The 25,812-nt window shown below is 46.8% G+C and overlaps 2 protein-coding genes across 2 annotated transcripts in view; both read left to right on the top strand.

Annotated features, from left to right (window-relative positions):
* The window catches only part of LOC119449468 (hemicentin-2-like), a 549,353-nt gene that overhangs the window by 316,237 nt on the left and 207,304 nt on the right, over positions 1–25,812 (top strand). Inside the window, exon 14 of the mRNA XM_037712679.2 lies at positions 14,017–14,201. The gene's annotated coding sequence lies outside the window, so the exon portion shown is untranslated. The remainder of the gene's footprint in view (positions 1–14,016; positions 14,202–25,812) is intronic.
* LOC119449558 (probable lysine-specific demethylase 4B) lies at positions 19,300–22,078 on the top strand. Its single transcript, XM_037712790.1, has 2 exons — positions 19,300–19,630; positions 22,038–22,078. Exons 1-2 carry the CDS (start codon positions 19,300–19,302, stop codon positions 22,076–22,078), a joined length of 372 nt encoding a protein of 123 aa, XP_037568718.1.

The raw sequence follows: 25,812 nt of genomic DNA on the forward strand, positions 1-25,812 counted from the left end.
AGAAAGATATACGTACTGTACATATGATTGTTCTCATTAATCGCTGAGCAATAAACTTAAGTTTATTCTAACATTTATTACTAAGTGCATTGTACTTAGTACAATGCAGCTGATTTTGCAGCTTATTTTGCTTGTAATATATAATCTCCGTCCTGGGAGCGAATCCGAAGCGCCAACTAAATGCAACGGAACCAAACATGCTGAAAAAGCCTGCGAATGTTGTGTGGCATATAGCATGACTCAAACTGTATTTGGGTTAGCTCATTTACTTTTGCAGCGACAGCTGTATAATGTGCTGAGAAAGTGTAACGCATGTAGTGGAGCTGGGCCATGACACTACCTCGATAGTGCATCCTGAACGACTACGCAGGCTAAGGGCACTTACGTATGCCACCTTGCCGAGTTTCGTGACGCTACAGAGCCGCTTGTGAGGCCCGCGAAATTTGTGAATATCGTGACACTCATGATAGTCGGAACGCTCGGGTTTACTACGCTCGGATAACCTTTCCACCACCCCAGATTTGAAATCGGCATGACCTTTAGACAAAGCCCGTGCCGCCACACTTTTTTTTTTTTTTTTTACAAGCGGCAGCAAAGTCCACCGTCGCGAACGAGGATGGTCGAGTGACATGTTTGTAGCCTATCAGTGCGATGCGTGAGATGCGAGAAAAGACCGCGGCAAGTCTCGTAGCATCTTGTGCTGTATACGTTTGTTCTGCCGACAGACGATCGAACAGCCTCCCCCCCCCCCCCCCCCCCCCTTTCACTTCGACTGTAAGCCGCAGGGAGTAGCTTAGATTTGCAAATATTTTGTGGATTTGGAACAGTTAGGATTTCTAAGGTTTATATTGGATGGTGTTTCTTCTATCTTTTCTTTGCTCGGTTTTTAGCTGGTTTTAGCAGGTTTTTCAGAAAGCACTCTTTCTATATAGAACAATTAAGTATAGACGCTGACTGATAGCGCGAACAGAGGAAGACAAGCACGGGAATTCGACGGGGTAGGTCCTTCTTTATGATTATGTTGTGTGTCAGTGCAATGACCCACGAACTAGCCTAAAGAAACAAAATCGGCGTCTTTATTTGGAACCACAGGTTTATATTATCTTCGACAGCATTCATAGGGATAAAAATGCATACAAGTGTGGCATACTCGTACTGAAACTGCTTGCTGCAAGACTGCGTCCTGGCTTGCTCGTGTTGGTAGAAGCTACTCGAGGCACGTCTCCGTATTTTTTGTGAGCCATTTCAAGCCAGTAAGGTGGCAGATTTTGCGATGCTAAAAAAAATATTTTAATCTCCTCTAATGATAGCCAAACCCGTCTCTTTGAGTGCGCACATGACGTCGCTGTGGCGCGGAGTGATAAAGCATCAGAATAAAGCCTCTTCGAAACAAGCAGCGTCTATATGGCACGCTTCCGCAAGCGTCGTAGTGTGTGTGTTAGGGCTGAATATTCTCATGGCAACAATAAGCGACAACTATAGACCGGGATAATATAATGTTTGTACTCCAACTCTTTTCCTTCTCCCACTTCATCAGGTGTCTAAATTGGCTCTCCGTCAACATTATCACGAAGATAGTCCGGTCGTGAGCACCGGATCATTAGAGAAATAGTTTACGAATCGAGTGATTGGAAGCGTTACCTTATTGTACCGGGTTTAGTCTTCATAGTTTTCGGTTGCCGATGAACATGGGACTTCTGTTTTGGGGCCTTTGTGTGCACCAGTAGTTCCAGGTCACGTGCTGAGCACAACGAGAAAACGAACGAAAGCGCTGTCGTTTTAGTGATGTCTTATGATTGGTTACAATTTTCTTGGCATACAGGCGAGATTGAAATCCAAGTGTGTTCTTTGAACGCCGAAGAAAAGGCTCATTCTAGACCATGCCAGCGGGCGCCAAGCATATTTGGCCGTCTGTTTAAACGCCTAAAGATTAGACGCAATCGCAAGTGCGAAGGAAGTTTAGCGTTCTCGGCAAACCGAGCACCAACGAGAAGAAATTATTGCGCACTATGTGTCAACGAAACAAGTTCCACTGCTGTGCTGTATTGCCTACCGCGATATTTGTATATTATTTCACAGTCTCTCTCCCTCTTCCAATTAGTTGGGCCTATCCTGCTGGTCTGTGACAATATGCGTGATTCGAGTCACTAATATCACATCTAAAGCCTTTCATAAGATGAAGCGCTCTTGATGCTGGGGGCTTCAAGGTTCTTGATTTTGGGGTCGTTTCGAAAGAGATACTGTTGTGCTAAAAATTCAGTTAAAAAGTTTGATGATTCCAGCGCGATTCTGCCAAATGATGCAAGCTCACTTACTGCGCGTTGCATTAAAATTATTACAGTCATGATTTAGCAAAGGTAATTTCGCAATTTCGGCCGGTTATCTAAGCACGGCTGCAGAACAAAGAATGTCGCTTCAGCTTCAATGGGCGCAACTTGATGTTTATGCCTCGTCTAATTAGCTTTACTTATTTTTGCAGCTTTTCTTTTCATTCGTGCATGGCGCCATTATGAATCGCATGAACGAAACGAATGCGACGTCAAAAATAAGAACTCGACAAATATGTTACGCAATAATCAACCTATCCACCCTTCTCAATATTCATTCCTTTTAGTGACGTTCTGAGTCAACCCTCGAGGTTAATAGAAGTACGTGGTACAGCACACATATTGACGGGGCACTGAACTCGATGGCTATTACAAGGGCTAAAGGACCGCAGGGCACCATTAGGCATACATAAAGTCGACCGCAAGATTATTTTACACATTGCGCTAGAAATGAAAAAAAGCTTATCGGACGCATTGGGCCCCTCGCTAGAAGCAGCCCGAGGGCGTCGAACCGCAGCGGTGAACGCACAATGGCAGTTAGAAGGGGAGTGGACCAATCAGGTCCGTTGTCTCAGGTGAAATGTTACTCGAGTGCCCGGACAGCTGAGATGGCGCCATCTGCCCGCACCATCTCGGCCGAGCTCTTCAAGAGCACGCGGCCCAAACGACGCCGACCCTATCGTGCCAGGCGCCTAACGGTAATGATAAAGTTAACCAGGTTCCAGAAACACATTCTGCTGCCGCACTTTCTAACGACGGTCGCACCTTGCTGATGATACGGCCAGGAAGGTCCAGGCGCGAAACCTGTTTCTCTCGATTTTCTTTCTCATTCTGTTTCTATGCTCTTTCTTCCTTTTCCCCGCTCTTTGTTCTGCATCGTTGCACCTAGAGTTCGCGTGTGGCGTGCGTTTAAGACACCGAGAACCGAGCGGGCCTTGTTACTTCGTGTTTATGCCTTCTTGGAAGCTTGCTTTCATTTTTTTCTTTCCTTTGCTCTTTATTTACCTTTTGTGCTCGTCGTCCTCCATGATGGGTGATGGCGGGCCCGGGTCGGTAATGACCTAAGTCCGTGCAAATTTGCAGCCGCATCTCATCAACATTGGACTAACCTGGCCTGTGACTCAGTGTTTTGCATAATAGCATCGCAATTGCGTGCCTGCTGCGTTCGCTGTTTCATGAGGCTTCCTTTCGTTTCTTTATTTATCTTTTCTCTCTTCTGTATTTTTTGTGTGTCTATAGCTTACTTACGGCAGTGCGCTTCTTTTTTTTGCGTGTATATTATTTTATTGCATGACGCGCTATCAAGAATTCTCTCTCGCTTCATTTTCTCTCGGTCCGAGACAGAATACGCGATCCTGTGATGCGTTTATTTCACTGTAGATGATAGTTGCGATGAGATAGAGACATCGTATACCTTAGAATGCACGCACAGAACACACACGCGCAGCGCCCACACATACATTAATGGCATATCGGTGCGTGAGAAACTTTCTCTTTCGCATAATCGAGGACTAAAAACACCTAAGCAAGTTTTAAAAATGACCCGCTGCGGCGGCTCTGCGGTCACAGCGTAGTGCTGCTGAAAACTAGGCCATAAGTTATGACCCGGGATGTGGCGGCCGTATACCCCGATGGGCGCGGAATGCAATACGGAATACAATACTCGTGTACGAGCTTTGTATGAGCGTTAAAGAACCGATGGCGTACAAACTTAATCCGAAACCTACGGCATCTCTCATCGCTAGACTGTGGCTTCGGGACGCAGAACCACCTAGTTATTTCTTTAAGCTTCAGAAAGGCTGTACCCAACAAGTATGCGTATTCGTAACAGTATGAGCTCCACCACATCTTTGCCTCTATGTCTATACCTTCGTTGAACCTCGTGGAAGAAGAAAACAAACAGAAGTAATGTCAGCTTAAATGTTTCATTTTGTCGACTGAGGGGCTCAACATGGCCCCGGTAGTCTCAAAACGCGTTACGCAGACGTCCGGCCAGAGGCCCGTGCGAGATTAATTGTACATTTACGTGCGAGCGCAGAGGGAGAGAGACGCCGATAGAAGAAAGTAAAGGTGTGTCGCTTTACCAGACGCGCGTCCGGTTAGCTACCCTGCTCTGGGGGGACGGTGAAGAGCGTCGGAAAAAGAGAGGTGCAGACCGACTCTATAAATTGTCGCAGAGACCTGTCGACTTGAGCTATTGCAGCAACGCTCCCGTTGCTTTCTGCGCCAACGACGCACGTGGCCATGGCACAAGCGCTTCCATATGAACTTGCCTGAATGAAACGATATGTTTTACTGCGAACAGCAGTTAATACTAGAGCAGAAAACCAGCTCAATGAACATGACCCAAGAAAGGGACAGGTAACGGCGCTGACTAACAACCAAATGTTTATCCTTTCAAGCAGCATAATGTAGTGTATCCACTATACACAAGAAAAGGAAAGAAGGAAAAAAAGAAAATAACATAAAAGAGAGAACAGAAGCATCCGCGGAAGTGATGAGACGCAAGTTCTCCAATAGGAATGATATCTCCTTTGGAAAGAGTGAAATAGATGGGTAGCTTATGCATGCATCGCCACTTTTCTGGATGCGAAAGGCTTTTGATATCAGTCGCGCACGTTCGTCACGATAATTTGCCACATTGGTGCAATTTTCAAACAGTGGTTCACAGCTACATTCTGCGCAGTGCTGTGTCAGGTGGCTCTCTCTTTTGCTTGCTTACAGACATTGTTTGAGCGCTCACGCATGCGGTCATTTACACAACGCTCCGTTTGTCCGAAATAGCAACGCGCACGGGAAGGATGAATCCGGTAAACAACATCACATCAACACTTAACCCTTCCTTGTATCCTGTTCATTGGGCTGTTGTTGTTGTTTCTTTTTTTTTTTTTTTTTTTTGCTACGAACCAACAGCCCAAATGCATATGCTTCAGCAGTTAAGAGCTAGGAAATGAGCCAACTGTTTTCTTTTGTTTGTTCGTCACGCTTTGGTTCAGACGCAATACAACGTGGCGTAAAACGATATTCGAACTAGAATCAAACCAACGAGCTTGCGTTTCCAAGCGAGTATTCTAATCACAGTGACATAACCGGTTGACGCAACCGCGCAGGTAATACCTATATTTGGTGCTGCCAAACAAGGACCGTTTGCTGCTGGGCTCATCTGGTGTACTCTATACCACAGCACCCGGACGTGCACAGTTAAGTGCTGTGCTTTGATCGAGACATGCAGTTTGGTTAGATTTCATTTCATTGTAAAAGTGGCGCATATTCACTATATAGGATTGGCCAAGAGTCGGATGATACCCAGTAAAGGCCACTTTGCTGAGGGCTTGCTAAAGGGTCGTGTATCGCCTCCGCTTATTCCAAACCAATGGCGCTGCGCTCACCAGTTGCTTGTGTCTGCATGCAAGCTGCATGGTGTTCACTTGGCAGGAAGGAGAAGCCTCTTAGCGTCGTTCAGCAGTTTCCAAAACGACTCCTTGTGTCACTGAAATTTCCTCAATATTTTGCAGGAGTGAGGGCCTTTTCTCAGAAAATTATGGGATTTTCTAAACGTGTTTAAGCATACGGAGCTTATAATTGCTGCTCGCAGTGATTTAGTGCATCACTGGTGACTGACAGGCTTTTTTCTCCTTCTACGAGTTCTAGCGGTGATGGTGGATCTCACGATATGTTCATAAAGACCTAGATGTAAACGCGCATTTGCCTTAGTTTTTGTTCTTACGTTTATTGCATTTTTACTCCTGATCCACTTCCTATTGATTATGAAAACGTCTCGATTTGATTGATTGAGATGAAGCGGGCCACGCGAGCACTGAACGCTCTTGGCCCGTTTACTTAATTTGCAAATTTTCTACTCGTCTATGAAAAAAAGCCACAACGAAAGGTTCATAGCGGAGAGAGAGCGGTGCCTTGACGCGTCCCCGTCGCGAGCTTCCATGTGTACCCAATACTCACATGAAAAATGATTGCACATGGGCAGTTCGTTGGTGTTAGCGAAAGTGTTCGGGCCACTGCGCTCACCGTGTTCTTTTCCACGCAGCCTCTCACCCAAAACAAATTTATATGATCCACAAAGGTCTGTGGCTGACGTAATGCCATTTTTTCGAGGAGTAAAACCGGAATTCTTTCGTTTCCCTCTCCTTCGTCTTCTTCTCATTATTATTATTAATATTATTGTTGTTATTATTATTTCACCTCATTACAATGCAGGGAGCGCGTTCTGTCGCTTTGCCGGTGCCTTCGCATCGCAAGCCTCCTTTTCGCTTTGTTCGACAATTTCGCTGCGAGCCTTCTCATTCACCGACGCGTACATTATGAAAGGGATTTCAGCCGGGTTAACACGCACGCTACTTAGCTACTGAGGTTTGCTTTGCTTTGCCTCGGCTCGTCGGAGCTAATTATCGACTGCGTCCAAGAGCTCCCCAAACAAATGACGGGGCTTACAACATCCTGAAATGAAATATGTCATGAACCGGTGGCGATGCGTTTCCGAAGACGCGCTCACTTATTTTATTTATTTGTCTGTCTCTCTCTATCTCTCTTCTAGTTAGCGCACAGAGGTCTCATTAATATCGCGCTCGTATTCGCTTTGAGGCGATAAATTTCCTCAGCTCATCAGACCTTCATTATTGCGACCCCTCCAATGTTATGGGAGACTATTTACGTCTTGCTTTTTTATTTTCTTAGTGATTTACAGAGTTCTCGAATTAGCCATAATTCTTGTGCCATTTCTGTTGTTGTTTCGCTCTCACTTTATAGGGCACCTTTCGATGCGAAAATGTGTTACAAGCATTCAACAATTATGAGTAAAAATTCAGTTCACATGTTAGGAAGGAATTACAGAATAAAGAAGGTACCACTGAAATATTCAAGCATGCGTAGGCAGCAGTTTGACTGAGGTGGAGTGCAGAAGAAAATTTTATTAAACGACGACTCCGTGGTCCGAGACATGGAAGGGGCGCTCCGCGGTGGTGAAATAGTCACGGGTGCCATCGCACCCTGAATGTCGCGGACGTGGCGCACCAGGAACGTGGCGCACCGTGGCGCACTGCCCAACTCGCCCAGGTGTAAGGTATGGATGAAGAGACCTTCACACGCGTGATAATATGGGGTGAAGGAAGGGCGCGGATTCTCATTGCGTGTGTGCCGCGTTGGATGGTGCCCGCAAACATGACAGATTGGGTAGCCTCAATGCGATGGATGATTGCGTCTTTAGGAAAAGTGAGGGTCTGAGATTTTCGGATGAGAAATGCACCTGCGCGTGGAAAGAGGTGTAAGGGAGTCGAAACGAGCATAAGGTATTCGCGGGCCTCCTTGAGTCGAGCCCGGCTTTGCATGAGGAGCTCGGCTCGACAAGTTTTAGGGGAATAGCCATCTGGCCATCGGATATGGTCACTCTATTGCATAGGTGCACTCTTTCATGCATTAAAATGTTATTCGTGAGTATGTCCATGCAATGTACATATTTAACTCGTGTAAGTTAAAATATTTCTGTCGCTCCATTTTACGCGCAAGAATACATTCCCCATCTGTGAAATCGGCGAGATTAAGTCGAAGGCCGCCGATCTGGCAGAGGAAAGCGAGCGACGGAGGTGGAGGATTCCTGGAGATTGAGAGGAGGAGCGTGCTGCGGAGCGGGGGAGGATGGTAGGTGCAGGCGCGCTGGGTTCATCTCCTCTGGCAATTGCTACCGACTCTGTGTGCGCTATGGATGTACTGGGTTCGTCTGGCGATTAAGAGTTCGAGCACCGATCGAGAAGGACGGAGCAGCAACGCAAGCGGCCGCAGGCCGAGCGTGAGTGGACCGACCCCGAAGTCGTCGGCAAGCGCCGGGCACCAGCTGAACAAGACCGGCAAAAGGCGCGGGCTCGTGCTAGGTGGTTTGCGAAATGCGGGTCAATGCATAAAAGGGGATAGCACCCGTACGCTTGCGCATAACCCGCATTCACGAAGTGAAACATCACTATATTGTTTTTCATAAACAGGCGCTGCAAGACGTTCGCGACTACAAAATTGTGCCGTACACTGATGGTATATCGAATAGTTAACCATTTGTTTCCATTCGGTGCTTGAATGGAAGTTTTTCAAGACAATATGAAATGCAACTTTCTGTTTTGCTTATATCTCTGCTCAAATCCTATTTGTGAACTTCCAGCGGAGAATTCAAAAGGTAGCTAAGAAAACTACGCTCCCAAATTTTTACAGCGAAGCTGCCTATGGCTAGCATCCGGGATTTTATGACGTCCGCGTGGAAACACTCTCCCCTAAAACTCTCCCCTGAAAAGTGAAAGAGCCAACAACAAAAGCAAACACATATCGCCCTCGCATGGGAGCTCGGTTTAGCGGCCACCTGTGTCTAAAACGATGTGTCTCTGTGAATGTATGACGTAGTGCGTGGCGTAGTGTGCGCCTGATAAGGCGACCAAAGGGAAAGGGTAGGCGCCCCTCGGCGCAACCGCGCGAACGCACTCGTGCCACTGCTCACGCGTTCGTCGTCGTCGTCTTCTTCCACAGCTGGCTCCGTTGCCGCTCATCATTCCAGCATAGAATTTCGCTTCTCTTCTGCCACGGTAATGGGGAGACCGCGTTTACGGGGGTATGAACTTTTGCTTAAGGGGGTATGTCCGTCTTACGTGACGGAAAGATTTAATAACAGAGATGATACGAGAATGTGTGTGTGTGACTACTTATCGTCACGATGGCCACCGATCAGGGCAATAAATATTGTTACGCGAAGGACGAGTCAATTAAACGAGAAACTTTGTACAGATTATATTTACAGCAGCCGTTGCAGCGCTGACCGGTTGGATTCACTGCGCGAGCCCAGTTGGTTCTTCCTCCTCTTTGCTCGAGTGTTGGCGCCCGGGCGCCTCGTTATAACGACCAAATACAACACGCGTGTAGCATAATCCCCCGGTGGCAGGAGCGACGTCTCGGAGCGTCTAAATGGCATCACTGGGAGGCTGATACTTCTTCAGTCGTGTAACGTGCACGGTATCACTGGACTGGGAAGCAGATGGGGCGTCAGGGGCGATTTCGTAGGTGACGGGAGGCACGGCACGAAGCACTCGGTATGGGCCAGTTTTTTGACAGGCCGACCTGACGCGACGGATACCACAGAAGCACCAAAGAACCAGGCGGGAAGTGCACGTCTCGGTGTCGATCGCGGGTCGTACAAACGCCTTTGACTCTCTTGGGAGTTCAGAAGGCGGTCACGGGCAATTTCCATTGCGTGGGCAGCGCGGGCGATGGCGTCAAGTGCATATTCATAGGTTGGTGCCGTGTGAACAGGGAGGGCTGTGTCGAGGGGCAGTGCTGGTTCTCGACCGAACAGAAGGAAAAATGGGGAATAACGGGCTGTGTCGTGGCGCGAGTAATTATACGTAAGCGTGACAAATGGTAGAGCGAGGTCCCAGTCAGTGTGGTCTGAGAAGACATACTTCGCAAGCATGTCTGTGAGAGTGTGATTCAGACGCTCCGTGAGGCCATTTGTTTGCGGGTGGTATGACGTAGATAGCTTGTGCCTCGTTGCACAGGACTGCAGGATGTACGCGATAACTGTTTGATAGGTATGTCCGGCCACGGTCTGTGAGAAGTTGTCGTGGAGCTCCATATGTAATCAAATCAAGTCGCGTATAGAAGGAAATCGGCGACATCTGTGGCGCAGCTTGTAGGAAGCGCTCGGGTGATGGCGTAGCGCGTAGCGTAATCCGTGGCCACAGCGATCCACCTGTTCCCAGAGGTAGATAGAGGACAATGACCAAGTAAGTCCAAACCAACCCGAAAGAATGGCTCCGCGGAATGTCGAGTGGTTGAAGGTACCCGGCAGGGAGCGTCGATGGTGTCTTGCGTCGATGGCATTTCTCACACGCTGCTACGTATCTTCGAACGGAGCGAGCAAGCCCTGGCCAAAATAAGCGTCGGCGGATCCGGTCGTAGGTACGTGACACACCGAGGTTACCGGCAGTGGGAAGGTCGTTAAGTTCGTGGAGAACAGCCGAGCGAAGGTGTTTAGGGATCACGAGGAGTAATGCTGGGCTGTAGGGGTGAACGTTGTGGCGGTAGAGTACGCCATCTTGAAGTATGAATAAGCGAAGGGAACACTCAGCAAGTGACGGTTCCAGGCGGTCAATGACGATACGCAAGGACGGGTCATGGCGCTGCTCGTCGGTGGCATGGTGCAGTTGGAAAACAGAGAGAACGCAGGCGTCGGTATCAGTATCAGGCGTAGCGGTCGGGTCTTCGACTGGGTAGCGAGAGAGGCAGTATACGTCCTGGTGTTGGCGCCCCAACACCAGGACGCATACTGCCTCTCTCGCAGGTCACTGTGTAGGTATATTCTTGTAGTCGGAGGGCCCAACGACCGAGCCGGCCAGTAGGATCCTTGAGCGACGAAAGCCAACAGAGCGCATGATGTGATTACTGAGGAGGGCTTGGCATATAAATATGGGCGGAACTTTAAAATAGCCCAGACGAGAGCAAGACATTCGCGCTCGGTAATCGAACAGTTGCGCGCTGCAGTTGTCAGGAGCCGGCTAGCGTAGGCTATAACACGGTCGTGTCCATGTTGGCGTTGCGCTAAGACGGCTTCAATCCCATAACAACTGGTATCGGTTCGGACCTCTGTACGTGCGGACGGGTCAAAGTGGGCCAAGACAGGTTGATTGGTGAGAATCATGATAAGGCGTGAAAACGTGGCAGCCTGAGGGGAACCCCACGTAAAAGGCACGTCTTTTTTCAGACCTTCAGTGAGCGGTCGAGTGATTGCTGCGAAATCTTTCACGAACCGTCTGAAATAAGAACAGAGCCCCACAAAACTCTGGACATCTTTCACAGACTGAGGTACAGGAAAAGCCGTTACTAGTCGAACCTTCTCTGGGTCGGGTTGTACGCCGGATGCATCGACGAGATGGCCTAGCACTGTAATCTGTCGGCGCCCGAAGTGGCACTTCGATAAGTTTAATTGAAGCCCAGCCTTGCGAAATACGTCAAGAATAGCTGCGACGCGCTCAAGGTGCGTCTGAAATGTAGGAGAAAACACAAGGACGTCGTCGAGGTAACAAAGGCAAGTTGACCATTTGAAACCTTGAAGCATAGAGTCCATCATCCGTTCGAACGTGGCGGGGGCATTGCATAGGCCGAACGGCATAACCTTGAATTGGTAGAGGCCATCAGGAGTGACGAAAGCGGTCTTTTCTTGGTCTTTCTCATCTACGGAAATCTGCCAATAACCAGATTGAAGGTCTATGACACAAAGAATTTGGCACCGTGAAGACAATCAAGAGCGTCGTCGATTCGTGGTAAAGGGTAAACGTCCTTTTTAGTTATTCGGTTTAGGTGGTGGTAATCAACGCAGAAACGCCACGTGCCATCTTTCTTTTTAACGAGCACGACCGGCGACGCCCAAGGGCTCGACGAGGGCTCAACAATGCCTTTGGCGAGCATCTTGTTTACTTCCTGCTGAATAACTTGCCGCTCTGCCGTAGACCCGCGACATTTCGTACCTTTCTTCAAAATTATGTGTCACCTCTGTGTTGTGCGCTAAACAGCTTCGCTGGTCCTCCACCTTCACAGAGTGGAATGGCTCATGATTTTTTTTTTTCTCACAATCGCGGCTACTCGAAATATGCAAGACAATTCGCATAATTTCAACAAGAGAAAAAAAGGACAGGAAAAAGAACAAATGAAGAAGCAATGAGACAAACCGATTACTGAAATTCAGCGTTAATAACAATTGCGCAATTGCGCAATATCAGCTCTTCCGCTCATATTTCAGCTTGGAGTTCCTGCAGTATCATAATCATTTTTTATAATGCCGATAGATTGAACAATAGTTCGTTTCCGGTCACCACGGCCGCATGATCGCACTAGGTGTGCTGAAAAAGTAGTCAATTGCTGTGAGGGTTCATTTCACGTTATGTTATAATTCATCAAGCGTTCAACAACCATTCAAAAAAAGCTATCACAGTTGAGAGGTCAAAATCACCAATCAATCATTCACCAATTCAATCGGAGGCAGAATGCAAAAGCCCCGTCTCACTTATGTTTTGATGCTCGGTAAGTGAACCCGAGTGTCATATTATAAGCGAGCGTCTTTCATCAAGCGTTGTGATGTTGCGTTAAACATGTATTGACAATATTTTTGGAGGAGTTTTACAGGATTAAAAAAAACTATATTTTGTGGAGGCCACTTTTTTGATAGATGGGGCAGTTGAATAATTCAATAAGAAATATGATCGCGTTCCTTGCAATACCCAACCGTCTTCACCCTATAAAATTAAATTCTTTGCAGCACCTCGACACTATTTTTGCCAAGAGAAGGGAAGTCATCTGCAGTGTGTACGTGCACATATTAGCCATATATCATGCAAATAAATGGAAAGCGTCAGATGCATAGCCGATGTAGCTCAGATCGACGACTTCTCGGGCATGCCGGCAATTTCCCTATAGATGCTGGGTAGTACGATGACCCTGGGAGGCAGTCCCTCGGTGAACGCTCGATTTTGAGTGCTACTGAAATAGAGGAACTAAAAGCCCTTTCACGACATTGAAGTCCTCGTCTTCTTTTAAAGCCACTTGCTCGTTGCTTTGATATTGCTAGCTCCCATCGAAAGCAACAGATTCACGTCCTTATTGGGGTTTCTAGCATAATAAAAAACACGTTGAATGAATGAAATGTCTTTATCAAATACGGGATGACTCGTCGGTGTAGAGAGCGCTGGGTTCCTAGGCAGGGATCACATAGGACGATGGATGTGCGCCTCATGTGCCAATTCTCAGAGGGAGAACGGAGCGTCTCGGGCTCGACTGTCGTTGTTTGGGGTGACCCAGTGTTCAGAGAAGCTGATATTTGGTCTCAGATATTTTTGCCGGAGATTTCTGCATCCGGAACAGTCCCACAGCATGTGCGTAGCGGTAGGACGGACGCCCGTTGTATGCGTTGAGCATTCTACTGGTTCGGTGGCTTCTTTGTCTGCTTTCGTGGTCACTGTCAGCGGTCGTGTTGGGCTGGTGTCTTACGTGTCCGCCATTTAGTGATGATGTCTTCTGTCAGCGCGGCTTCGTTCCGGGCCTTATGTATTAGTACTTGATCACTGCGTGGCAGCCTCTGTGGTAGTAGTGGATGCTCGCGGAAGGTGACTTGTGCCTTGAGAGCGCGGCGTCGTTCTTGCTTTTCCACAATGATTCGCCCTTTAAAATGAGCACAACGGTGCGAAAACAATAATAAATATTAGCCTGATATTCGGGGCATTGCAGACTATAACGTTTCAACTGGATCATGACCCGAAGTGCGTAGATACTGCATACTTCTCATAGAGGTTGTACGAGTGGCTACTGGAATGTTCCGTCTGTTTGATAAGTGTGCATGTCACTGCGCGTATATAAGCCAAAGCGACTCAGGGCTGTGCAGTAGGGCTTCTCTAACACTCCCCATACTTTGAAGGTGTACTGTTTCAGAATGGAAGTTCTTAATCACTCTAGAGAGTGTTCGAGTGCTCTGAGTGCTTAGCCGGGCCGCAATGCCGTGTGGCACATGTGTTTCAGCGTGTTGTGAATTTCAAACTTCTCAAACTTTAGGTGCATAACAAAAAAGCTATGACTCTCGTAATGCCGTTTCACTGAAAGCTTTTTCACTGCTCTGTTTACATGCTCATTTTGTAATTGTATGCTTTTCCACCCCTAGGCAGGTGAATGGTATCGAGGATGCGGGGAATGCGCTTTTGGGTGGAAAACCACTCAACGCGCAGGTGCCTGAGCACGCCGGCGTCGCCCTTGTTGTGTCCCCCGATGGTCTCTACTTTTCCTACAAAGCTACAGCGCAGTGGCGGATTCCGCTCAGAACCACAGAGGATCGACGTCATGAACTAAGTGAGTGACACGCTTCGCTTCATTTTTGTTTTCACTTTTATTCTTTCTTCCACTTTCCGAAAGTGGTACTGACCTGCGAGAGCATTCGTTTCAACCAAATGTAACCATTGTATTCTTCTTGTGACAAAAAGGGAGCATGGCGTACCGTTTTTGTCACACATACCTTAGTCTTGGCCCCTTTGCGAGAACTACACTACAGTTTCACGGCGTGTGGCCAACACCGTTTCATTAGTGCCTTGGCCTTTTGCTTCGCTAAAAGGAAGCCTCTGGCTGGATCGAAGCCATTCGCACACAGGAGTATTTTGTGACGGGCCAGTACCCACGATCTCGCAAATGGCAGCGAAGACGCTGGTCAATTGGGCACCCATCTTAGATGCGAAAAGCGATTCGCTCGCCTGATTCCCGTTCCCTTCTAAACGTGCCCCGAAGTTCGTATACGTATAGAGGTGAGCGTGTTTTCATGCGTGCACGTTTGGATGTCAGAAAAAAAGAAAGGAAGCTAAACAGTGATGCACCTTCACGATTCATTTCGTTTTCTAATTAATACAGCTATATATAGTATAATAAAAATTAACGCGATCATAGAAGTTTTGTTCTGTAATAATACTCGTTTTTTGGAGTTCTGCGTCTCAAAACTGTACCTGGGCTATAATACATGCCATAGTAAAGGGCTCCAAATAAATGTTTACCATTCGGAAGTCTTTAACACGCCGCTAAAGCGCACGGGAGTATTTTTCTTCTGCCCTCATCGGGCAGAAGGCAAATATGCGACTGCCAAAGATAGTTTTCTAAGTAAGGTTAATTCTGAACAATGGTATTTCAGGCACTCTCTGTGACAAAGGATTTATTTGTTTTTTCATAAACATAAATAGGAGCGCACTGAAAAGTACGAGTGAAAGCATGCTACTATAATGTGCACGCAAAAGGCCGAACAAAATGTGTAAACCAATTTTCTTTGTGCATGTGGATGTGTGCTGGGCACGAAACTCACTTGAATTTTCCCCGGTGACGTTTAGACAGTATAGAAATTTTTTTTCGCTATCCTGTATTATATATTTGGTTCTAATTCTATTTATTTATTTATTTATTTATTTATTTATTTATTTATTTATTTATTTATTTATTTATTTATTTATTATTTATTTATTTATTTATTTATTTATTTATTTATTTATTTATTTATTTATTTATTTATTTATTTATTTATTTATTTTACAACCGTGTCATTCGATGAGCCTCCTCCTCCCAACAGTAAGCAAACGTGAACGCACGCAACGTGCAGCCAGGAAGAAAAATACTAGTGTCCATAGTTCAATGCCTTTTCTAAAAGCCTTGCTCTTAGTTGCATATTTTAAGCCGGAGATAAACGTACCATCGGCGTTTCAAGTGCAAATTTCATTGAGGTCATTCCACTGGAGGCTGGGGTTCCGACTCTGGGGATGCTCCGAAGAGGCGAAATGCAAGAACGCCCGTGTGCTTGCGTTGTAGTGCACGTTAAAGAACCCCAGGTGGTCAAAATTAATCCGGAGCCCTCCACTACGGCGTGCCTCATAATCAGAACTGGTTTTGGCACGTAAAACCCCAGAAAGAAGAAGGAGGAATGGAGATTGGGAACGACTAGTTCTTAATGTCTAGAGCTCTCGAGCGCCAACAGTGTTACGGCACAAATACACGACGAGCAACAGTCTGTACCAAGCGGGTTGGCCTCTTTGGGCACGAATTGTACGCCATTCTGCCAGAGGACAAGACACTGACGACAGCGTCGAAGTGAGCCATGTCTATGCACAGTGAACGTATCTTTACGGATTACGAAGTAAGAAATAATGGTTTTGCAGGTCCATGCTTCAAAGACCACGGCCGTAGGTTTATACACAAGAGACGAAGAGCAGCTGATCGCAGTTACACTCGATGGAGAACTTATGTCGATATGGGCAAAATGTTTTGCCCTGGGGGTCCACAGGTGCGTTCGCTGTGCTATACATGGTCAATGAGATACGCATATGTGCAACAAGAGAACGGTATGCGAAGAAAGGGTTGCGCAGTCTGGCGCTAACCAGGTCTAACTATGCCGGTACACGTGCACTTTGGTAAAGCAGTGCTAATTAACAAGTTTTCGGATAGACGCGCCTTGTAAAGGCTATTCGTCATACAGCTGAAGTAAGTATCAATGTCTGCTTCCGTTTGAGGTACCTCTTTTGTTCTGCGAAGGCACATTCTGAATGGTGAACCCGGCGACAGAAACGTTTGCGTCCAAATGGGCTCAAGTACGCGCAACCAGTCTCTTTAATCGGGATTTATTACGTGTCCATTCATTAGACATACACACCGACTAATGCTTCTTGGCTGCGTCCCGATCGAATGGCTAATAACAATGCCCGAAACTGCGTCTCAAACTACCGGGCAGCGTTTTGGGAATTAAGATGGCGTTAGCTATCCGGTGTCGAATTTACAAAGCCGCTGGCGTTGTACCGTCCGTTCGTGAGCCCTGGCCACTCACAGCAGCTGGCGATACGACAGCCATTTGCAGAAACACAGGTAGCCTTGATTTCACTGCGTGGAATACAAAGAGAATGAATTCTGCAGCTGAGGGTTGTTTCGTTGGTTGCTTGCTTTTCCTTTATGAGTGGCTCGTACCCACTATAGGAGATTGACCAAGTATCTGATACGTTAGCAAAATAATTGGTCAAATTCAAACAGAAGCACTAATGAGACATTTTGAATTGGTAAAAGTACTGTCACGAAGATAATTAATTCGAACTCGCCGAAAGAGAACAGCCTTCTTCAATGATGGCTGACACTCAAGAGAACGCGCACACACCTGCGCCCTTCGCCGTCTTCTCCCTGGCGATCTTGTGCCTGTAGTGGGCAGCTTACTTCGCGTCATTACTCCCCACGTGAAAAGCCGCCGCCCCGGTCGCCGGTTCGAAAGGGTAAAGGGCGACAGAGGGCGTGGGAGAGAGTTGATCAGAGGGGCAGTTCTTCGCGGGCGTAGTACGGCTTCATCCGTACTACGTGGACAATTTCGGCTCGTGCTCGCCGTCGGCTCGAGCTCATATTAGTACTCTGAGGGACGACCTTGTAGCTCACGTCGCTGAGTCGCCTGACGATCTTGTACGGGCTAAAGTATCTGCGCAGCAATTTTTCTGACAGCCCTTGACGACGGACGGGTGTCCACACCCAAACATAGTCGCCGGGTTCGTACTGGATGTTCCTTCGGCTACTGTTGTAACGGTGGGCGTCGGCACTCTGCTGGTTGCGGATGCGGTTGCGAGCAAGCTGTCGAGCTTCTTCGGCTTTCTGGATGATGTCGTCAGCGTTGTCACTTCTTCTTGTTCCGCTCTCTACCGGGAGCATGGCGTCTAAAGGTGTTGTTACGCAGCGCCCATAAACCAGTTCAAATGGTGTGAATCGGGTAGTTTCCGGCACAATATAGGTAATATAACACAAATATTCACGAATTTAGCTAAGGGTCTATCGATATAAGCCCGTGCTCTGTTGACGTCTTCAGCGAATAAAACCACAATTAAAAAAAAGCATTATTTGGGAGATTTTACCGCAAGGCATGAATAATAAAATAAAGTTACATAAAAGCTTCCAACTCTCCATCAGACGTGCAAGAACTGCAGCTCTCCATCAGACGTGCAAGAACTGCAGCTGTTGTTGTTACCTACATTGAATGGCATGTACCCACGAGGAGGCATTGACCAAGGTTCGCAATGGTAGCATAATGGCTGCCTTCTTTCTCGCTAACCTAATGGTCTGTATTACCTATATTTAAGTAATAATAATAAATACCAAAAAAACATTGAAAAGTGATCATGCCAATTTCTGATGAAGCCGCTAGTGAATTAAAATATGCAAACCAGTTGTGAGTAATTAGAAAAAAGATGTATATCAGGCTCCCTGTAGCAATCATGTACTCATGTACTCATGTACTCATATACTTCCTTTCAGGCACGAGCAAGGGCGCTCGCACCAAAAGATAAAATATAAATTAGTGAGGGGCTAACGACAATACGCGATATGGGTTGCTCTAAGTATGCCATTCTTTCGGTGTTATATCTTCGGAAAAGTAGTAAACAAAATGGTCTAATGATTCTACATCACCGCGTGACGCACGAAGGTTCGATGGTGCGAACCCACAGCTAGGACAGTATAACGAGAAGCTATTCCATTGTGATATTATTCCAATCTCCTGACGTCAAACTTACGTGACCACCTTGACAGGTTCGGGTTCTTTTTTCTGTATTTTTATCTGTTTTTTTTTTATCTAAGTGGCTCACAAAAAGTGAGGAGCGAGCAGAAGTGGAGAGGGTATTCGGGGGGCCGAGCTAGCGCAGTGAAAGTAGATAACAGGATGAGGAGAGTGGTGCTCGTGTCTGAAATAGGTCCGCTTCCCCTTACTTAGCTTAGTGATGTGGTATATATGCCGAAAGGGCTCGACAACATTATACTGCCATGCAAAAAATTTCTATTATACCCAAGTAAATCCATTCTCCGCCGCATCTCCGAGCAGCCAATGCCAAAGTGATCGGCGGGCAGCCATCCTCTATTCCTTTCGAAACATGGCAGTCTCCGACTATTCCGAAAAGCTTTCACTTTTGTTCGGCATATTAATGCATCTTTATTGCGTTCATGTCACTTTGACGTGGTGGGTTTACGCGGTTTTGTGACGTCGCGTGGCAAGCAGGTGAAGTGGTCGCAGTCTGAAATTTTTTTGACCAATAGTGGAGGGTTAATGGCGAAAAATGCGCACAATCTGAAAGAATGTCTGTTCTTTCAATATCGCTTGCTGCTCTTATAATAAAGTTACCTAAATTTATTTGTTGCGTAGAAAAATGCGCAGTCGTCTTAGATATTATTTTGCGCCGGTAGGGAAAACTAGATTAGGACCTACTTCTTTGGACGCGCAATATTTTGAAGCCGTGCTGCGATTCCAGCATGGTGGTTTTTCAGTGCAAGTGGTGTGCCTGCAAGATGAGTCTCATGTCCGGAAGAGAATATTTTACCTTGTTCGTGGTACAAACGCCCGAGTAAGTTTCACAAGGACCATCGCACAGCGGCGTCTACCAAAAGGAGGAGGAGAATGCTGTGCACCATGGAGAAGCCCAGCCCAGGCGGAGGCACCACGGGGGGCACGTTCACCTCGAGCGTGCCCAAGATCATGGTGTTCCGTCCCACCTTGGAGGAGATGCAGGACTTCTCCAAGTACCTAGAGCACATGGAGTCCATGGGGGCACACAAGGCCGGCCTGGCCAAGATCATCCCACCTAAGGAGTGGATCTCACGCAAGGGTGGCTACGATGACATCGAGATGGATATTCCATCGCCCATCTCGCAAGTGGTGTCGGGAGGCCAGGGCCTGTACCAGCAGTACAACATCCAGAAAAAGTCCATGACTGTCAAAGAATTTCGGCGTGTGGCCCAAAGTGATGTCTGGGCCGGAGAGCTCCCATGGCGGCCATTTCCCATGTGGCGCCCCAAGCACCTATTGAGGTGGGGACGCCTTCGGGTTAAGGACAAACACCCCTTTCCAAGCGTTGAGGTCCCATAATGGCTGAGCACCAGGCCAGGAGCGCGCTTGTACCTATTTTACCGGTAGGTACCCGGCGGCAGCACTTGCCTCCCACAGCCGTGGCGGATGCTCGTCAACAAGGCCGTCTGTGGTTGGACGGCAGGTTGTCGCGGTTTTCGCGATATCACGTCATAGACAGGCGAAGTTGGGGTGGCTGGAAAAATGTTTGACCAATCGCGGAGGGCTTGTGGCAAAAATGGAATAAAAACAGGTTGGAATGGCTTTACGTTATAGCGTCCCTACTCATTCTAACATATCGTCGGCCACCAGTTCTTTCTTTTATTTTATTGCACGTTCCTTAGTATGATACATGAAAAAGTCGACAGTGGCTGGACCCATAGCCAGAGGCTAGTACTGGTTCTAAATTGAGATGTGTAATTACAGGCAAGCGATCGTGTTAAAATAAAAGCAAACAATATCGGAAAAAATTTTTCATCATACAGTTTCACGCTAAAACATAAAATATGGGCGAAAAAAGTATTAAGTAGATGACGAATCAGTTTAGTAATACGGGCGAACAAAACTACAAACACGTAAGGAAATACAAAGATATATCAAAATATTGCGGAAGCCATTTACAAGGATTTTAGAAAGGCATCTATGAAAAGTAACCGAGTAGAAAGCAGAGACGCATACAAGTCACGTTGAAGTTACAAAGCCTCTTCTGCCGTGACAGCAATGGCTACTGCCATTCTCACGACGTGAAGAGGTTACTGAAGCCGGAACATGATGAATTGGCGCCAGCCCTCTCGCTACCGCAATGTTGTACTGTTGTGCCGAGACAACGCGCTCTGTAAACAATGGAGTACGGGAAAGTTATTTATGCGCAAGTAGCTACTTATCTCTTAACTCCATTCTCGAAAGTTATCATATTTCCCTGGTTGAGTACGTTCACTCCAGTATATATGCGCCTGACGAGAGGGAATATCTCAGCTCGGGAGAGCGAGAAAAATGGAGTTAAGCACGGGACACACAGTTATTCGCGCAAAAGTATTTGCCAGCGCTCGCGTTGTTCTGCCACTGGTCGCCACAGTAGACCCCCCTTTCTTCTTCTGTAATAAAGGTAGAAAAACTCGTACACTCGAGGCTTCGTGATTCTTTCACTAGCGTGATCCACAAGAACATGCACACGAATAAAAAGGACTGCACGGGTGAAGCGCTTTACTCGTACAGTCTGGTTCCCTAGTGTTTGTGTCCCTGTGCTCTGGTACGTACGCTAGCGCAAAAATTATGGAACATCACCAACCAGCCCAGTTTCTATCATTGTAGACTCGAGGCACGCATGGATGAGCTTGATTACGCTGTATAATCACAATAGGCAAAGTAAGTTAGCTTTCGGGTATGTTGCGTGTACGGTATACATGTACCTACACACGTCCACGCCGACGGGATCAAGTCTGCCACATAAGAGCTAGGTCTGCTTGCAATACTTGTTCACGGAACGTATTTGTTTCGACAATTCTCCTCCATTATTGACTACGGTCATCCGGGGTTGACAAGGCAGGAGTGTTAGCTGGAAGCTTAGATTTACACCATCAGGCTCGTCTCCCCGATGTAAGCCTAGAGAGTATCAAGGAGCGGCTTTCGCTGATGGTACTCTTCAACGGGTGGAGTCCACTCTCGGGACGTTGATGCTTTAGAGGTGAGCGGCAGGCTCCGTAGCGGTGAGGATGGCGGGATGGAGCGACATTACATGTTCGGTGTCAGCCGCCGTCGCGTAGTGCCACCTTTTGCATCGCCGGTAGGCTGCTCTGGACCATGAATTCGGCGGTTCGGTCCTGCTGTTGTCTGAAAAAACGTTGCATAGTTAAATGTAATCAGAGCTATACTTGCTCTGGTTACATTTTACTAGTGCCACAGAAAACATATCATGATGATCAGTCGTGAATTTGTCAGTTTAGTTTACCCAACGCCATTAGATGAGCCCATGCATGGTGCTACCTCGTGAAGTCTTCCGACATAACTCCTCCAATGAACCAAGTGTACGGGAAACAGCATCAGCCTTATTGGATTTCGCGAGAGAAAAAAAAGGCAAAATTATACTTGTCACCAAAATGTGCTGTTTATGACATTAGCAATAAATATACCTTCGGTTTCTCTCTTATACGGTAGTAAGTGTAGGTATAAAATGTTACTTTTTTTAATGCTATACCAGCGTAGGCGTTTCATTCCACTTCTTCTTAATTATATGGCTAGGCAGTTCTCGATTAGATGTAGGTGTGGAATTGTATAGCTTTATAACAACCAAGTGCCATGTGCAGGACCCGTCAACTACATGGATCACAATGACCCGTCGCTATAGTGCAACCACTCTAATGTACTATCGACCAAAAAAGTTTACGGACCACGCGATCTGAGAAAACGCTAAATATCCGAGCAGCCTTTAAATGTAGCCAGTAAAACCGCACATCACAATGTTGTTCTTGCCAGTAGAAGCTGGAAAGAGGAATACCAGGCTGCGTTTTGAGGCTGAGGAGATATTCAGCTTTTTGTCAGATCCCTTGGTCCGTAAACATTTTTGGTCGATAGTACGTACACTGCATACGAATGAACTCTTGTATTGATGTTTTTTTTTCATCTTAATAATTCCCAGCAGCGTGCAAAATGATAGTTTGTCGACAAGTTGCAGGAGAAAATTTTGAGCGAAATGCGATCCCTTGAAACGTACTTCTGACGTCATTACGGCTCGCCTGAACGGTGCCACGGCTTCGATTTTATGTTTTGCGATGACTGCGCTGTAAGTTCGGTCAAAATGTGTTCAGTATGCTTATTTATGCGAGCGCGTTCCACATAGTACTAATTTTGGCCATGGAAAGAGCGCTATTAACACGCGGTGGTAAAAGATGGGCGCCCCGACCTCGTCAACGTCACGGCGGAAAATACACCGCAAATACCGTAATGTATTTGCCATTTTGTACTCAGTAACAACATTATCCGTTAATGAAGCTCTAGGATCAGAGTTCACCTGATGCAATTTCGTATAATCCCGGATGTGTTCATGAGTGTATACGACTGCTTGTCCTAACTCTTTTTTTTTTTTTCTTTTGCAGAATTACGGCACGTAATTCTGCAAAATTATTAGGCTCTGCAAAGCTCACTGTGCTTCCGCATACGTTGCGCACGTTGCTACACGCAAGTAAACGTGCTCGTAGTAGCAATGTGTGCTCTTTCCCATCTTGAGTCGTTCCCAGTCAAGAAGGTGGTCATGGTTTAACGCGGCACTTGAGCCCGCGTCTGGCCTCTCCGCGTTTTCCATCTCCTCCGCTGGTTTGATCAGCGCCCGTCATCCAGCGAGTGCACAAGGGTTGAGGTATTCATGTACACAGCGCCATCAACAAGCGTTGGAGACGTCGCCGAAATTTCAACCTCATCGCCGTGCGCTTGAGCTGTTTGCGGATGCACAGCCTGCTTGTCAGTCATTCTGCTGGTCTACCTCGCGACGCGCACTTGTTTCTTCTTGGTTTCGCCCCGCCTGTTTTATGCACTTCTGAAAACAGCGCTGTACCTATTGTGACATTGGCTTCCTTTTCCATAATGCATGTGTGCGCGCAAGTCATCTTGCTGGGGACTCGAGCTTGGTCGAAATGCCGCCGCCGGGCCGCAAAACCGACTCCCCGGAGAATAAAGCCCGGCAGCCGTTACTGCCCGACTTTCGTGCGTTCCGGTTACGTCTCCTGTGCGCGCCACACTCGTGGACTGCCTTTTGCGAACGCTTCTTTGTCGTTGTTTTTCACTGTTCTCTCACTTGTCTCGCGTCCTACTTGTCTTCGGAGTGGTGAAGAGGCGCCCTTCTCCAGTTTCTAAGCATTCAAGGCAAAGCTAAACTATTTCTCTTTCCAGCTACTTCTTTGTCTCAACCTTCGAGTTTACTTATACAGCCGCTTGTCAGCAGCGGATCCTTTTGTTCCTCGTTTCTTGCATTATTTGAGCAGAAACCACTGTGTCCCGACTGTTCGTGTATCGTTTCCCGTCACCGACCCGTTATCTGGCGGCGCGTGAGGCAGGAAATGGTTGTTCTTGGTGACGCGTCGTGGCTATTACTTTTTTTTTTCTCCTTGAGATCGTAGTTCCCTCGGAACAGGACTATTTATTTTATTTCTACCGGAACTGCCAGCCTCGCTTCGCTTTTCAGAATATATATAAATATGTTTCAACGAGAACTGAAATATTGCTTTGTGTGTGTTGATGGTACGCGATGATTGATCTACATCCTTTGTTCCGGCATCTCTGCTCAGTGACGACGCCGGTTGGTGTGGCCGCATTTTGTCCGCGCTTGCTGCTTACCGTTCAACACGATGATCCCGTTTCCCAAGTCAGCGCTGCATAATTCTGAGTAAAGTATAAACACTTACTGCTGGCGCTGTTTTCATATTCGCTCCTGTTGCTGATATCACGAGTGTCAAAACTTGCATTAGTTTCCCTTCATTCATATATGAGAAGAATAACAGTAAAGCGTGATCTTATGCGTGCGTCCTTGTTTTCTTCGTGCTTCACCGCAGGCGTTGTTACCCTGCTTCGCTTTTGACTAAGTTGAGCGAGATATTGCGATTCCTTTCCGTAAACTGCCGCGCTGGTCATCGTTCAGTTTCGGTACCAAAAAATATATATGTATTAGGAAGAGACGTGACCCTTGCGGTGGGTTATCTTTTTACGTAACCATGCAATTTTCCTCTTGGCGACGGCGTCTGCCGAATTCCAAACATAGATCATACTTGAATTTTTCCTAGCAGAATCCTTCAATTAAATTTCAGTCAGGCATGTCGCTTGTCTTGCGGAGGGCGGAGGGAGATAGAAGTGTGAAGTTGTGGGAGTTGACTGTCACGCGCTGTTTCCTGTGCTTGCTGATCAAAATGGTAGACGTGGTAGAAAATGTTTGTTACAAATGAGATGCCAATGAAGCTCTTATTATTATTATTATTATTATTATTATTATTATTATTATTATTATTATTATTATTATTATTATTATTATTATTATTATTATTATTATTATTATTATTCACTGTGCCCATGCACCAGCATTCATACCCTAGGGTTGTTCCTGGGCACGTTAAATGAACAACAGATTGATCGATTACTACTGTTACTATTGTGGGACGTATGTCCGCATACGTTTTCACGAAACCAAGAGAGAGGCAGAGAGAGAAAAAGTGCAGGGAGGTTAACCAGACGCAAGTCTGCGGTTTGCTACCCTGCACGCGGCTTGGGGAAAACGGGTTTTGAAAGAAGGGAGGAGGAGAAAAAAAATTAGTATCTACTACTATACAGGCGTTCACTGAGTCCAGCGGATCGCAAGAAGCCCAACAATGCTTTAACAGGCTTCTGGTGGGACATCGAGTCACGTCTATGTTGGATGATTATCTCTTCTGACAGAGGTCGGTCGTCGCACTTGTTGAGTATAGCGGTAAGTGAGCATCTCTGGGCAAAATACTGCGGACACTGGCACAGACTGATGGTTTCCTCTTCACCGTAATGATCACAGGCTGTGCTGTCGGCCATGCCTATTCGGAAGGCATAGGCATTGGTGAACGCCACGCCCAACTATAGTCTGCATAAAAGGGTCGCGTCTCTTCGGATAAGACCTGATGGTTAGCGAAGGCTCAAGTTAGGGCCCAGGAAATGTCACGTGTGTCTGAAGCTGGGTCCGTTCCAATCGCGCACGTGCATTGACGTGAAAATATGCGAAGTTTTTTTGAGCATGTGTTTTTGAAAACGGAATGGATAAATGATGGGTTTCTCCGGTCGGTTAATCGGGCCGCTTCATCCGCACGTTCATTACTGATAATTGCCACCATGGCGCGGTAACCACTGAAAAATGACGCGGTGTGCCTTCTCAGTAAAACCTCCACTAGTCGGCAAATTGGCACCATTTGTATGCAGCGCATGAGGTGCAACTCGATGAGTTCTCTTCTCTCAACTTCTCTCAAAGTTGAGTTGAGCGTTAGCATTATATGTCGTGTCGTATGCTGTGTATGTGCTCACATTTTTTTACGCTAATTTCTAATGCGCGTGAACCAATTTCCCTTAAAACGTATC

This window comes from Dermacentor silvarum, chromosome 1, assembly GCF_013339745.2.
Source record: "Dermacentor silvarum isolate Dsil-2018 chromosome 1, BIME_Dsil_1.4, whole genome shotgun sequence".
In the NCBI taxonomy this organism is placed as follows: Eukaryota; Metazoa; Arthropoda; class Arachnida; order Ixodida; family Ixodidae; genus Dermacentor; species Dermacentor silvarum.

Excerpts from the sequence above, each read along its gene's own strand:
- LOC119449558 (XM_037712790.1), top strand. The coding sequence starts at position 19,300 with ATGGAGAAGCCCAGCCCAGGCGGAGGCACCACGGGGGGCACGTTCACC. Across the intron at positions 19,631-22,037 it reads ATTTCGGCGTGTGGCCCAAA|GACCCGTCAACTACATGGAT; the intron begins GTGATGTCTGGG and ends TGCCATGTGCAG.